Source organism: Cherax quadricarinatus, chromosome 85 (assembly GCF_038502225.1).
Source record: "Cherax quadricarinatus isolate ZL_2023a chromosome 85, ASM3850222v1, whole genome shotgun sequence".
In the NCBI taxonomy this organism is placed as follows: Eukaryota; Metazoa; Arthropoda; class Malacostraca; order Decapoda; family Parastacidae; genus Cherax; species Cherax quadricarinatus.
In genome coordinates this window covers 13,510,215-13,524,097 of record NC_091376.1, presented here as the reverse complement: position 1 = coordinate 13,524,097, position 13,883 = coordinate 13,510,215, and the positions used below count along the sequence as shown (strand labels likewise).

Sequence of the window (13,883 nt, the reverse complement as noted above, 5' to 3'; positions counted from 1 at the left end):
GTTTGCCAAATATTTCAGTCACCTTCAAGTGTTTGGTGTTTGAAGAAGTGCTTGAAACAGCTGAACTCCACATGCAGGTTAGCCCATCACACAGTTAGAATGATTATGCGCTTTAATTGAGAATTCAGAATGTATGAAAAAGTGTGAAACTTCCTCTGGCAAGCATTTAGAAAAGAGTAGAAGGAAAATAACAGGAGATATGTGTACAGTATCTACTCTGAAATTCATGTATAGAATCTGGCTCTACTACCTCTCTGGTTGCTTCAAGTTCCCCATTATGCACTGAAGAAATTTTTCTTAATACCATAGTAGGCTTTCAAAATTCTTGGGGATACTTTTCTAGATGTCCCAGTGAGTGCCAAATTCATAGATGGTGTGTAAGCAAGGTAATATTTTGTGAAGGGATTCAGAGAAACTGGTTAGCTGGACTTGAGTCCTGGAGGTGGGAAGTCCAGTGCTTGTACTCTGAAGAAGTGGTTTAAGATATTTGCTGTTTGGAGCAACAGCTGAACTGTTGCATTTGTGTGCCTCTAGTAAGACAGTGACAGTGTGAATAATGGTGAGAGAAATTCGTTTTTGGGTCACCCTGCTTCAGTGAGAGATGGCCAGCATATTAAAAAAAAAAAAATTGATGTACATTGACTTTGCATTATTCAGTAATATAAAACAGTAAAAACAATTTTTCCTTATACTCCCTGGTTTGAGTTAAACTGTTATGTCATAAATAATTAAATGAGATAGCTGGAGTATCCCCACCAAGTCTTCTCTCCTTTAGTTGTGTGTGATCTAGCTCTGTCTTGGTCTGTCTTCAGAATCCAACTCCTCTAGCTTATGCACCTGTGTGATGATAAATCCTGGGCTATTTCAAGTTGCCTGTGTGCTTGGGTTCCATGCCAATATTGTGTACCCCTGTACAGTATCTTTTTTTCCATACAGTAAAACAAATAAAAAACAGCTGCTTTGGTGGCAGAGGGCAGTTTCTTTACTTGTTTTCCCAGTACATGTTCAATATGTAACCAACAACATATTATTTTTTAACTGTAGTTGATGCAACTATGTACCTTATGTCTTGTCTCAAACAACCAACAGATTTAGAAAAGTCCTAATTTTTAAATAACAAAAAGGCACAATACTGTGACTGGAACAACACACAAATAACCCGCACATAGGAGAGGGGAGCTTATGATGACGTTTCGGTCCAACTTGGACAATTTACAAAGTCACACTAACAGAAAGGAGAGAGGGAGGCAGTATACTATATAGGCCAGCAGACAGGGACAGAACAAGGGAGGTAGTAGGAAGTACTTCCTTTCCTACTTCGTACTTCCTTGTCCCATCCCTGTCTGCTGGCCTGTATATACTGCCTCCTCTCCTTTCTGTTAGTGTGACTTTGTAAATTGTCCAAGTTGGACCGAAACATCCTCATAAGCTCCCCTCTCCTATGTGCGGGTTATTTGTGTAGTCCTATTTTTATTTTCACCAGCTGTCTCCCACTGAGGCAGGGTGACCTGAAAAAGAAGAAAAAGTTTTTCTTTTTACATTTAGTATACAGAAGAAGGGATTACTAGTGCCTTGCTCCTGGCATTTTAGTTGCCTCTTATGACACGCATGGAAAAATCCTGATTGTAAAAAATACGCAGTCTGTGATCATATATGAGTTTAAGCCCTAAGTAGTGTATTCATAAAAGCTCATTGACTGACAGATTTAAAGATTTATTTAAAAAACAGTGTTTAAAAAACTGAATATGCCACTGTTGTAGTAACAAATTCCTCAACTTTAGAAAAGTTTTGGGCTAATTTTTGGTAGCTTATGGCAAAATGTCATTGCTAGAAATTTAATGTTGATCAATAGCTGCATTTTAATTTTCACTTATTTAAGCATTAAAAATAAATAACACAGATGTATGAATTTGTGGAAAATACTCTGTTTAAATAAATTTTCTAGCCGAGTACAATATTCCCTGAAAAGTCAGTCTTTTCAGGTATGGTAAACCCTCTTTTAATGCCAGGCTTACATTCCCGAAAATTGGCATTTACTCTAAAAAAAAAAAATTAGAATTAACTGATATGAAGGCAAAAATAGGGTTATGTTCCAGACATATCCAAATTTGCCAATCAGTTTTTTCTTTAATTATTCCATGTAAAAAAAATAATACAATTTACCTTGCCTTACATTCAGTTAGTTGGTAATTGAAGCATTTGATGAGTGTGGAGGTTAACTTTGTCTGCTTGCTTGGTCAGATTGGATGGAGTGATTTTTATCAACTGACACACTACATGTAAACATGGTGAAAATAAAAGCCAATTTTCCTTATCAAATTGTAACAAAAGTACATAAACTCGGCACACCTTTACCAAATGAACATGCACCAAACGTAAATACATTTGATAAAGCCAAACCAAAGAAAATATAAATACAAATGTGACAGAGCTTTACTTTGTTATGGAATTTATAGGGTCACTAAAGCAACTGCTGGGCCCCTCAACATAGCTGGGTGATACTAAGCCACATTTCAGTAACAGATTGTTCCAAGTACAGTGGAATCTCAAAAATCGAACTTTCTTAGGTCCAGAAGTCTGTTGGAGTGCCTTTACCGAATGAATTTATTCCCATCAGGAATAATGTAAATTAGATTAGTCCATTTCAGACCCTTAAAAATACACTTATAAAAGCACTTACAAAAATACACTTACATAATTGGTTGTGTTGGGAGCAGTTCGATTTTTGAGGTTCCTCTGTATGTAGTAGATTCATCTTCATCTTCCCTTATTATGCTAACCAAATGAACAATACATTGCTTTACCTAGCAATGTGTGAGTTAATATTCAGTAAACAGTGTGCGATGTTAGTTGACTGTGTCATAGCTGTGTCATCTCCACTATACAGCTTTCTTGTTTAAACACATTTCTACTCTTTATTATCAGTTGTCAATGTGTTCAACAAATGCCAAAGAACAGCAAGAGTAGGTGCATCAGTGTTAATTACAGTAGTGTACATAATTAGTTTTTTTTTTTATAACAAGTCTGCCATCTCCCACTGAGGCAGGGTGACCCAAAAAGAAAGAAAATCCCCAAGAAGAAAATACTTTCATCATCATTCAACACTTTCACCTCACTCACACATAATCACTTTTTGCAGAGGTGCCCAGAATACAACAGTTTAGAAGTATATATGTATAAAAATACACAATATATCCCTCCAAACTGCCAATATCTCAAACCCCTCCTTTAGAGTGCAGGTATTGTATTTCCCATTTCCAGGACTCAAGTCTGGTTATATAAAATAATTAGTTATCTTTAGGTAAATAATCCTAATAAATTATTCTTAATGCACTGAATGTTCTCTTCAAGCTTTTATAGAGTGTTTTCTATAACTTAAGCATTCATAAGTTACTTAAGAATAGTGCTGTCGTGGGTATGGCTTGTTCACCAAGAATGCTTTGAGGCTGTGGAGGCACTGCTCATGGCCCAGTGGCTGAGGGGGGTGTAAGGCACTGCTCATGGCCCAGTGGCTGAGGGGGGTGTAAGGCACTGCTCATGGCCCAGTGGCTGAGGGGGGTGTAAGGCACTGCTCATGGCCCAGTGGCTAAGGGGATGTAAGGCACTGCTTATGGCCCAGTGGCTGAGGGGGTGTAAGGCACTACTTATGGCCCAGTGACTGGGGGGTGTAAGGCACTGCTCATAGCTGAAGGGGTGTAAGGCAGTGTTCATGGCCCAGTGGCTAACGGGGGTGTAAGGCACTTCTTATGGCCCAGTGGCTGAGGGGGTGTAAGGCACTGCTCATGGCCCAGTGGCTGAGGGGGTGTAAGACACTCCTCATGGCCCAGTGGCTAAGGAGGTGTAAGTCACTGTTCATGACCTGGTGGCTAAGGGGGTGTAAGACACTGCTCATGGCTCAGTGGCTAAAGGGGTGTAAGGTACTGCTCATGGCCCAGTGGCTAAAGGGGTGTAAGGCATTGTTTATGGCCTGGTGGCTAAGGGGGGGGGGGTAAAGCACTCCTCATGGCCTGGCAAGCAGATTGAGAAAATCTACCGAGGGAACCATCCAAATTTTGTTCATCATTTTCACTCACTAGGAGTTTGGTTGAACTCTTTTTATTTTTTTATTAGTTTTAAGACGAAATTGTGCAGCCCAGTTGTGCCTTAATCAAGAACTTACTGTAGTTGAATAAATAGTTTGGTAATTTTCTAGTGTAATACTATTATTACTACTGCTACTAGTTTTGCTATGAAATAAGTGAAAATTGATTTGCCATTACCATAATCAGGAACACTAACTAGAAAAGATTTATGATACTTATTGGATGGAAAATATCCAGGTTATAGAGAAAGGAAATGCAGTACAGATACAGGAAAAGGGAACCACCAGGTAGAATTATTATTTGAACATGGCTAAATGTAATTCTCATTGATAATAGACATCTGAGAATTTTGTATAACATTTTGTAGTATGTCATGAAGGCCAGATGTGTAACTGAAAATTGCAAGTTATTCCCCAGTCTTAAAATTATTGTTCAGAATAGTGGCTATTGTTATAATTATCACATTTTCATTGTATTTTTTAAGGTAATTGACACATTTTCCTGGTAACAGAAGTAAATAGTAAATTAGGATTTATAATTAACATATTCTTTGACATTCTCTATTACAGCAATCCTCTTAAAACCTGTGAAGCTGATTTTAGTTTAAATTAATCCCACAAACCTCCTCATGGTTTTTACAAAAACTTTGTAAAAAATGCACTGGCTTCAGAATGACTCTTGACTTGCTGTAGGATAGACCTGCACTACTAACCACAGGAGTTGCATTTATGTGTTCAAGTTTCTTATACTTTTTTCAGTTTATTTATGAAGCCATGCAGTAAAATGTTTTTAACTGTTCAACAGAAATATATTTCTGTAGGAATAAAAGTCAATAACAACTAACCATAATTTGGAGAGGATAATTTACACGATGTTTTGGTTGGTCCTGGTAGCCCATCCTCCTACAAGTCAATCTCTCACCTGCAGTGTTCAGCAAATTTCCCAATTTACCTCATTTAGATTAGGTATGTAGATTAGATAGGTAAATATTGTGAGACCTTTACCCACTCTGCCTGAGGTATCCCAGCAAGTGAGCACGTCTCCTGTGTTATCCCAGTGCTTAACAGAATAGGGAATAGCATGTGAAGGTACAAATAAAATTGGGAACTATGGCTATAGTTTACTTAATAACATAAAAGGGCTAGAATACGATATATTCTGATGGAAATTGACATAATATAACAATTGACCTATGAGACTTATTACCAGGGAGAAGGCAAGATGTTATCAGTAACACGGACTAGTACTCACTCTTAATTCGCTGACCAGCTGACCCGAGATTCCCAATGCGTGGTCCACTACACACGTGGCTGTCCAGAGCTCTCACTCCCCGGACCTGTCTCCAACAACCCCTTGCTCAGCTGTTCCCTGGCTTATATTCCTCTAAGCACCCCGTTCCCCATAAGGCGTAGACCACATGTTACGACCTGACGCCGAGATCTGATGCCAGTGATGAACAAAGGAGCTGAGACTTAAGCCAAAAAAGCGTGGCTAATAGCCATTTGCCAAGGCAAGGTGTGACCATATAATTAGGTCTCCCTAGAGACCTCATAAGCCACGACTCAAGTCCAGCATGAAACATGAAACTGGTACTCACTGAACACACTATAATACACAGTCAATTGACTGTTTAAGGCTCCTACGAGAGTTACCCATCCTAATGTGTTAACTACAGTTAGATACTGACTTTGATTAGAAGGATGGGCTGATCCTGAACCATTATCAAGTCACAGCTAATAGTTCCCTCTCAGAGTTGGGGGTTAGTTGTGAAATATACCTTTAATATGGATACTTTGAGTTTCAGTTTTTGATAACAAATGCTGGCTTGACTTGCAAGACATGCATACTTTTTCTGTATACTCCAGCTTTAGCTGCTGGCATCTTTTTTATTTTTAAAATTAACATCATTTAACTAAAAAAAAATTTGTGTTTCTTAATGATATTTGGCTAAGTTGAAAATCTTGTACTATATTTAATTTACTATTAAATATTTATGAAAAATTTTATTGTTAATAATCATGACTCCTGTATATTATTTATTGACAGTATTTTGAGTTTAAACCTTTCATTACTTTGTGACAATAGTATTTCAAATTTCCATTTATATTTCAAATTGTCAGGTGTTTCAAATATAGCATAATATCTTACTGTTTAAGTTGCTTCTGTCTCAAAATGTTTACAACGTATAGTTTGTTATGTTAACTGATTTGTGTTCAACGTTCTTCTATAGTATTGTTTGTATTTACACTTAGGAAGTTTTTGTGCCATCAAGTGATCATGTGAGGGTTGTGAGGATGCTTATAAAACATCTGCATTTCTTTGCTAATAGTGGAAAGCCAGCACAGCCATCGCCTTTAGATGATTTGCGCAAGTGAGTCTTGATTATCATTTCATGTTACATCTTTTGGCATTATTTAACTTTTCAGGACTTTTCCTATCGTACCTCTTCATCTAATCTTTAAAAAGAATACCTGATTGCAAATGACTTCCTTACTACCATGTTGTGATATGTACTGTAGAGGGTTAAAACTCTTCCAGGTCAGTATTGATACCATTGATAATCTTCAGTTTCCCAGGTATTGTCTTTTCCATTTTTTCATTTTCTGTCTCCCTACAAATTTAATACCATAAACTATATTAGGTACAGGATCTGTGAACTTTGCTTTTCCAGTGTGGTAGTAAAAATTAATGTAATTATAGACTATGAAAAAATAGAGGTCATAGTAAAAAGGGGAGTTGAGGAAGTGGATTTATTCTGATTCTTTGGAGCCAATATATTATCAGAGGTGTCCGTAAATGAAGATGTAAATCAAAGAGTAGATGAAGGAAAAAAAGATGTAAGTGTTGAGTATGTCTGTCAAGAAATGAGTGCATCTTTGGATGCAAAAATTGGTATGTATACCACTAAGGTATAAATCACAGAACGGGTAGCGCTTGAACCCATGGCAAGTTAGTCCTAAAACTCGCAGGTCAGTCTGCTATCCACTGGTCTGTGAGTTTTAGGACTTGCTTGTCTTGGGTTCAGTCCCAACTTATTTTGTGATTTATTTGCAGTCATGTTATTTCATGAGTCACAAAAGTATACTTATTAGCACTAACATGTTCCTAATAACCATCAATAGACTTCACTTTTATCTTCCCTTTGAGGGCATTTGGCCTTTAACTTATCCATGCATTCTGATAACTTGAGTACTGGACATACCATATTTACATGTGAACTAATGGTGAAACCTCAGCTCCACTGCAAAAATTCTTAGTTTATACTGATAATCCAACATATTTTTATTGTTCATCTTTATCAGAGAACACTTGACATCCTTTACAACTTCTTGACATCCTGACATGCTTACAGTGCCTATCCTCTTCTGTAAGAATCACACCTTTAATGCAGTCAGTATCCCTTTTCAAATGAAACTGATTTCCTACCACAACTATTCTCATCTTGTGTCTCAATCAGCAGTGCTGATTAACCCATACAAGCTAGGGCTTTTGTGAATACACTATAAAAAATATAATAAATAAATGATGGGTAACATCTTTTGTCAGATTAGTTTAGCTTGGTGGAAAATTACCAACATAATGAAAAGAATATCTGATGCATATTAAATTACTAATGTGATGCTTTAAAGCACTAACTTCTCATCTTGTAGCTTTTAATTCAAGTATTTGTTTTGCAGTGAACATTCCATATTCTTTGTACAAGGTGCCCAAGTATAGTAATGCTTAGTGGTGTCTTTGATAATTCTTTCTTTTAGGAACCTGTGGAACATGTATCGAAAGAGCCTTTACCGGTTTCTTCGTCATACCTTCAGCCATTGGCCATTGGATTCCTCCTTCAGATTGGTTCTTGAGACATGGCTGTCTTATATACAGCCATGGAGGTACACAGACTACTCACCAACTAATAGGTCAGTTACAGTATTAACATTTAGGAAACAAATTTAAGATATAGCTCATGACTAATATTCACTAGAATCTGGCATGTACTTTATCTCCTAATATATAAATTGTTATGTTTTAGAAGTCCAACACAAGGCTCTTCAGACTATGAATCGCAACGATCTGTGGAAGGAAAGTGGCAGGGTTTTATTGCTGAGAATCTCCTATTCTACAGCTTGCTATTCTACCACCTTGTATGTCGACTGTTTCGCTTGGACTTGTCGGCTCCTAAGAATGCTCAGATTCTTTTTAGGGTTACAAAGGTGAGTAATGTTTGAATTATATACTCATAGAATAGGTGTTGATTGTACCATGACTAGGATATTTGATCATTATGACAAAATCTGACAAGATACAAATAATGCACACTTTCTTTCTTTCTTTCAACACAACGGCCGTATACCACCGAGGCGGGGTGGCCCAAAAGGAAAAACGAAAGTTTCTCCTTTTACATTTAGTAATATATACAGGAGAAGGGGTTACTAGCCCCTTGCTCCCGGCATTTTAGTCGCCTCTTACAACACGCATGGCTTACGGAGGAAGAATTCTGTTCCACTTCCCCATGGAGGTAAGAGGAAATAAACAAGAACTAGAAAGAAAATAGAAGAAAACCCAAAGGGGTGTGTATATATATGCTTGTACATGTATGTGTAGTGTGACCTAAGTGTAAGTAGAAGTAGCAAGACGTACCTGAAATCTTGCATGTGTATGAGACAAAAAAAAAGACACCAGCAATCCTACCATTGTGTAAAACAATTACAGGCTTCAGTTTTACACTCACTTGGCAGGACAGTAGTACCTCCCTGGGCAGTTGCTGTCTACTAACCTACTACCTAGGAAATAATGCACACATAGGAGAATAACTCTGAATGATTTACTCTGTTGTGAAAATGATTCCTACAGTGTTCTAAAAACTTATATTTTCAAATTGCAAATTTGTCTTAACAGGTTTTCTCTCAGACCAACCTTGGCAGCTTTATCCGTGAAATAGAAGAGGCCCTGGAGGATCCTCACTTCATGCACCGCTCCTTACTTGGTGGAGCATCTCATTCCCTAGGTCATCATGGAGGATTTTCTGGCATTCACAATGATCAGTTTCCAGCACGTTCTCTTGCGTCTGTTGCCCGAGGTCATATTGTAGAGATGGAAGGCCCTAGTCATTCTTATCATCCTATGTTTAGCTCAGGGAATATTACAATGGTAAGGAAAATTTTTTATTATGTTTTTTATTATTTTTATACAAGAGGTTCTAAATTACAATCATTTACATTTAAAAACTGTATAATTAGGAATGAAATCAAGTTTTTACAACCTTTAAAGTGTAGGCATTGTATTTCCCACCTCCAGGACTCAAGTCCAGCAAACCGGTTTCCCTGACTTTTGTTTTTAACACATCAACTGTTTCCTGCCAAGGCAGGGTGACCTGAAAGAGAAGAAAGACTTTCGTCATCATTTACTCCATCACTTTCTTGCCAGAGGTGTGCTTACACTACAGTTATAAAATTGCCAATTATCAACACCCCTCTATTCACAAAATATTACCCTGCTCACACTCCAACAGCTCATCAAGTCCCAAAAACCATTCATCTCCACTCACTCCTATCAAACACGCTCACACATGTTTGCTGTATGTCTGAGCTCATTGCACACAAAAACCTCTCTTACCCCCCTCCCTCCATCTTTTCCTAGGACGACCCCTATCCCTCCTTCCCTCCACTACAGATTTCTACACCCTCCAAGTTGTCCTATTTTAGTCCATCCTCTCTAAATGATCAAATCACCTCGACAACCCCTCCTCAGCCCTCTGAATAATACTCTTAGTAATTCCACACCTCTAATTTCCACACTACAGATTCTTTCCATAATATTTATGCCACTTATTGCCCTTAGACATGACATCTTCACTGCCTTCAGCCTCCTTCCCACTGCAACATTCACAACCCATGCTTCACACCCATATAAAAGGGTTGGTACCACTATACTCTCATACATTCCCTACTTTGCCTCCATGGATAACATTCTTCATCTCCACAGATACCTCATTGCACAGCCCACCTTTTTTCCTTCATCAATTCTTTGGTTTACCTCTTCTTTCATAAACCCATCTGCCAATAAGTCTACTCCCAAATATCTGAACACATTCACTTTTTCCATTCTCTCTCTCCAATCTGATATCCAGTTTTTCCTTACCTAACTTGTTTGATACCCTCATCTCCTTACTCTTATCTATGTTCACTTTCAGCTTTCTTCCTTGACACACCCTTCCAAACTTATCTAGTAACTTTTGCAACTTCTCTTCAGAATCTCCCAAAAGCACAGTATCATCAGCAAAAAGTAACTGTGTCAACTCCCATTTTGTATTTGATTCTGCATAATTTAATCCCACCTCTCTCTCCAACAACCAGGCAATACTTGTGATGCTCGGTCTTCAGTAATTCTTTTTTTCTTGTTAACTCACTGAACATTACTCACCAAGGCAGCTTGACCCAGTAGTGCAGCAGATAACAAAGTACATTTTACATGGTGATACATCTTTCAACAAACCGGCCATATCTGAGGCAGGGTGGCCCAAAAAGGAAAAGGAAAGTTTCTCTTTTTAACTTTAGTAATACAGCCTCTCCTTACTTAGCAACGTACTTGTTTACCAACGTGGGCTCTCTGACCAGTATTCATACCTAAATAATGTACAGTGGACCCCTGAGTTTCGTCAGCATCGACTTTCGTGAAATCCGACTTTCGGCAAGTTTTTTCGGCAAAATTTAGCCTCGTGGTTTGTGATTGGACTCGTGATTCAGCGATCGTCTGGTACCCGTCCGCCCATCACTGCGCACACAAAGCCAGTCTCCCACACCATTCACACTCAGTGTGCCATTGTTTACCAGCACGTGACCATCACCCCACGGGTTCATACAGTGCAGTTCATAATAATCCATTGTTTTTTTGTGCTTGCAACTGCTAAATAAGTCACCATGGGCCCAAGGAAAGCTAGTGCAAGCCCTTTGGTAAAGAAAGCAAGGAACACGATCGAATTCAAAAAGGAAATCATTGAAAAATATGAGAGCGGAGTGCGTGTTACAGAATTTGCCAGGATGTATGGCAAACCCCATTCAACCATCACTTCGATTGTGGCGAAGGGAAAGGAAATAAAGTGTGCTGTTGTTGCAAAAGGGGTAGATATGCTGACAAAAAAGAGATCGCAAATCCTCGAAGAAGTGGAAAGGTTATTGTTGGTATGGATTACCCAAAAACAGTTAGCAGGAGATAGTATTATGCAGTCGATAATATGTGAAAAGGCATGACGATCTCATAAAGAAATTTTAAGGCCAGCAAAGGTTGGTTTGAGAGATTTAAGAAGTGTAGTGGCATTCACAGTGTGATAAGGCATGGTGAGGCTGCCAGTTCTGACAAAAAAGCCCTTGAGAAGTTTGTACAGGAGTTTAAGGAGTGCGTAGACACTGGAGAATTCAAACCCCAACAGGTGTTTAATTGTGACGAAACAGGCCTCTTTTGGAAGAAAATGCCAAAGAGGACCTACATCACACAGGAGGAAATGGCACTCCCAGGACACAAGCCTATGAAGGATAGGCTTACTCTCATGTTTTGTAGTAATGCTAGTGGGGATTGCAAAGTGAAGCCTTTACTGGTGTATCACTCTGAAAATCCCTGAGTGTTCAAGAAAAACAGTGTCGCCAAGAGTAATTTGTGTGTGATGTGGAAGGCTAACAATAAGGCATGGGTCACAAGGGGAATTTTCCTAGACTGGTTTAATGAAGTGTTTGGCCCCAGTGTGAAGAAATACCTACTGGAAAATAAATTGCCACTCAAGTGCCTCCTGGTAATGGACAATGCTCCTGCTCATCCTCCAGACTTGGAAGAGCAAATAGTGGAGGAGTTAAGTTTCATCACGGTGAAGTTCTTGCCCCCTAATGCAACTCCTCTCATCCAGCCCATGGACCAGCAGATCATTTCAAACTTCAAAAAACTACACCAAAGCAGTGTTTCAGAAGTGCTTTGAAGTGACCTCACACACTGAATTGACCCTAAGAGAGTTCTGGAAAGATCACTTCAATATCGTCACTTGCATAAACCTTATAGGTAAGGCTTGGGAAGGAGTGACTTGCAGAACTTCGAATTCTGCTTGGAGAAAATTGTGGCCAGAATGTGTACAAGAGAGGGATTTTGAAGGGTTTGGGGCTGACCCTAAGGAGCCTATGCCAGTTGTGGAATCTATTGTGGCATTGGGGAAGTCCCTGGGGTTGGAGGTGAGTGGCGAGGATGTGGAGGAGTTGGTGGAGGACCACAGTTAAGAGCTAACCACTGAAGAGCTGCAAGAGCTTCATCTGCAACAGCAAGAGATCACAGCTCAGGAAATTGCTGCAGAGGAGGAGGAAGAGAGATGGAGGAAGGTGCCTTCTTCAAAGATTAAGGACATTTGTGCAAAGTGGACTGAAGTGCAAACATTTATGGATGAACTTCACCCTGACAAAGCTGTTGCAGGCCGTATTGGCAACATGTACAATGACAGCGTTGTGTCCCACTTCAGACAAATCTTAAAAAAACGCTAGAAACAGAGCTCTCTGGACAGATATTTTGTGCGACAGGGGTCCAGTGACTTTCAAGTTGTTCCCAGTGTCTTTAAAAAACAATGAAGGGAAGTAACCCTAGATAAGGACTTTGTACCTGAAGTCCTAATGGAAGACGATTCTCCTTCCAAACAATAGTGTACACCTTCCTCCTATCCCATCTTCCATCCACCCAGAAGTCTTCAGTAAAGGTAAGTGTAATGTTATTATTATTTTTTATATGTATATACTTGATTTCTCATGGTTTTCAGTATGTAAATCTTTATTTAATTTGAAAAAAAAATTATTTTAGTATTTTTGGGTGTCTGGAACGGATTAATTTTATTTCAATTATTTCTTATGGGGAAAATGGTTTCGCCATTCGGCAATTTCAACATTCGGCAGACTCTCTGGAACGGATTAATCACGAAACTCGGGGGGTCCAGCTGATTTCCTCTATTCTGTTTATTTCAATATACAGTGCACTGCTGTATAAGCATTTAAAAATATACCAGAAATGTTATAAATGATGCTCCTCACTTAGCGACAAATTCATTTAACAACAAAATCTTTGGAACGGAACTCTGTCATTAAATGAGGAGAGGCTGTACAGCTAGCCCTCCACTTTTGTGAATTCCACTTTCGCGAGCTTTGAACATTCGCACATGCCCAGCGGCCCAGTTTTCATGTGTTTTATGTTATGTTTTCATGTGTTTTATGATTGTTCCTGGTTCAGTAGGTTAAGTAAATACTATTATTATATTTCCCTACAATATATTTGCACATCAAAACATTCATAAATGCTACAGTACAGTATTATTATATTTCCCTACGTCATATTTGCGCACCAAACATTAGTGAATTCTCAAGATTTGCGAGGTTCTTGATCTTCTAACCCTCGTGAATGTGGAAGGCCTCCTGTATGTACAGGAGAAGGGGTTAGTAGCCTTTTGCATTTTAGTCACCTCTTATGACACGTATGGCTTATGGAGGAAGAGTTTTGTTCCACTTGGCCATGGAGATAGGAAATAAGCAAGGACAAGAACTATTAAGAAAAATAGAAGAAACGCCAGAGGATATGTGTATATATATGCTTGTATATGCATGTGTAGTGTGATGTAAGTGTAAGTAGAAGTAGCAAGATAGTATACCTGAAATCTTGCATGTTTATGAAACAGAAAAAACACATCAGCAATCTTAGCATCATGTAAAACAATTACAGGCTTCCGTTTTACTCATTTGGCAAGACAGTAGTACCTCCCTGGGTGGTTGCTGTTACCAACCTACTACCTAAGATGGT

The 13,883-nt window shown here is 38.7% G+C and overlaps 1 protein-coding gene across 4 annotated transcripts in view; it reads left to right on the top strand.

Moving 5' to 3' along the window:
• The window catches only part of LOC128703195 (sphingomyelin phosphodiesterase 4), a 50,101-nt gene that overhangs the window by 28,526 nt on the left and 7,692 nt on the right, over positions 1-13,883 (top strand). For all 4 annotated transcript variants that reach the window (XM_053797780.2, XM_053797781.2, XM_053797778.2 and 1 more), the window contains 4 exons: positions 6,335-6,453; positions 7,838-7,990; positions 8,104-8,284; positions 8,970-9,221. In XM_053797780.2, the coding sequence (XP_053653755.2) occupies positions 6,335-6,453; positions 7,838-7,990; positions 8,104-8,284; positions 8,970-9,221 (705 nt within the window). The remainder of the gene's footprint in view (positions 1-6,334; positions 6,454-7,837; positions 7,991-8,103; positions 8,285-8,969; positions 9,222-13,883) is intronic.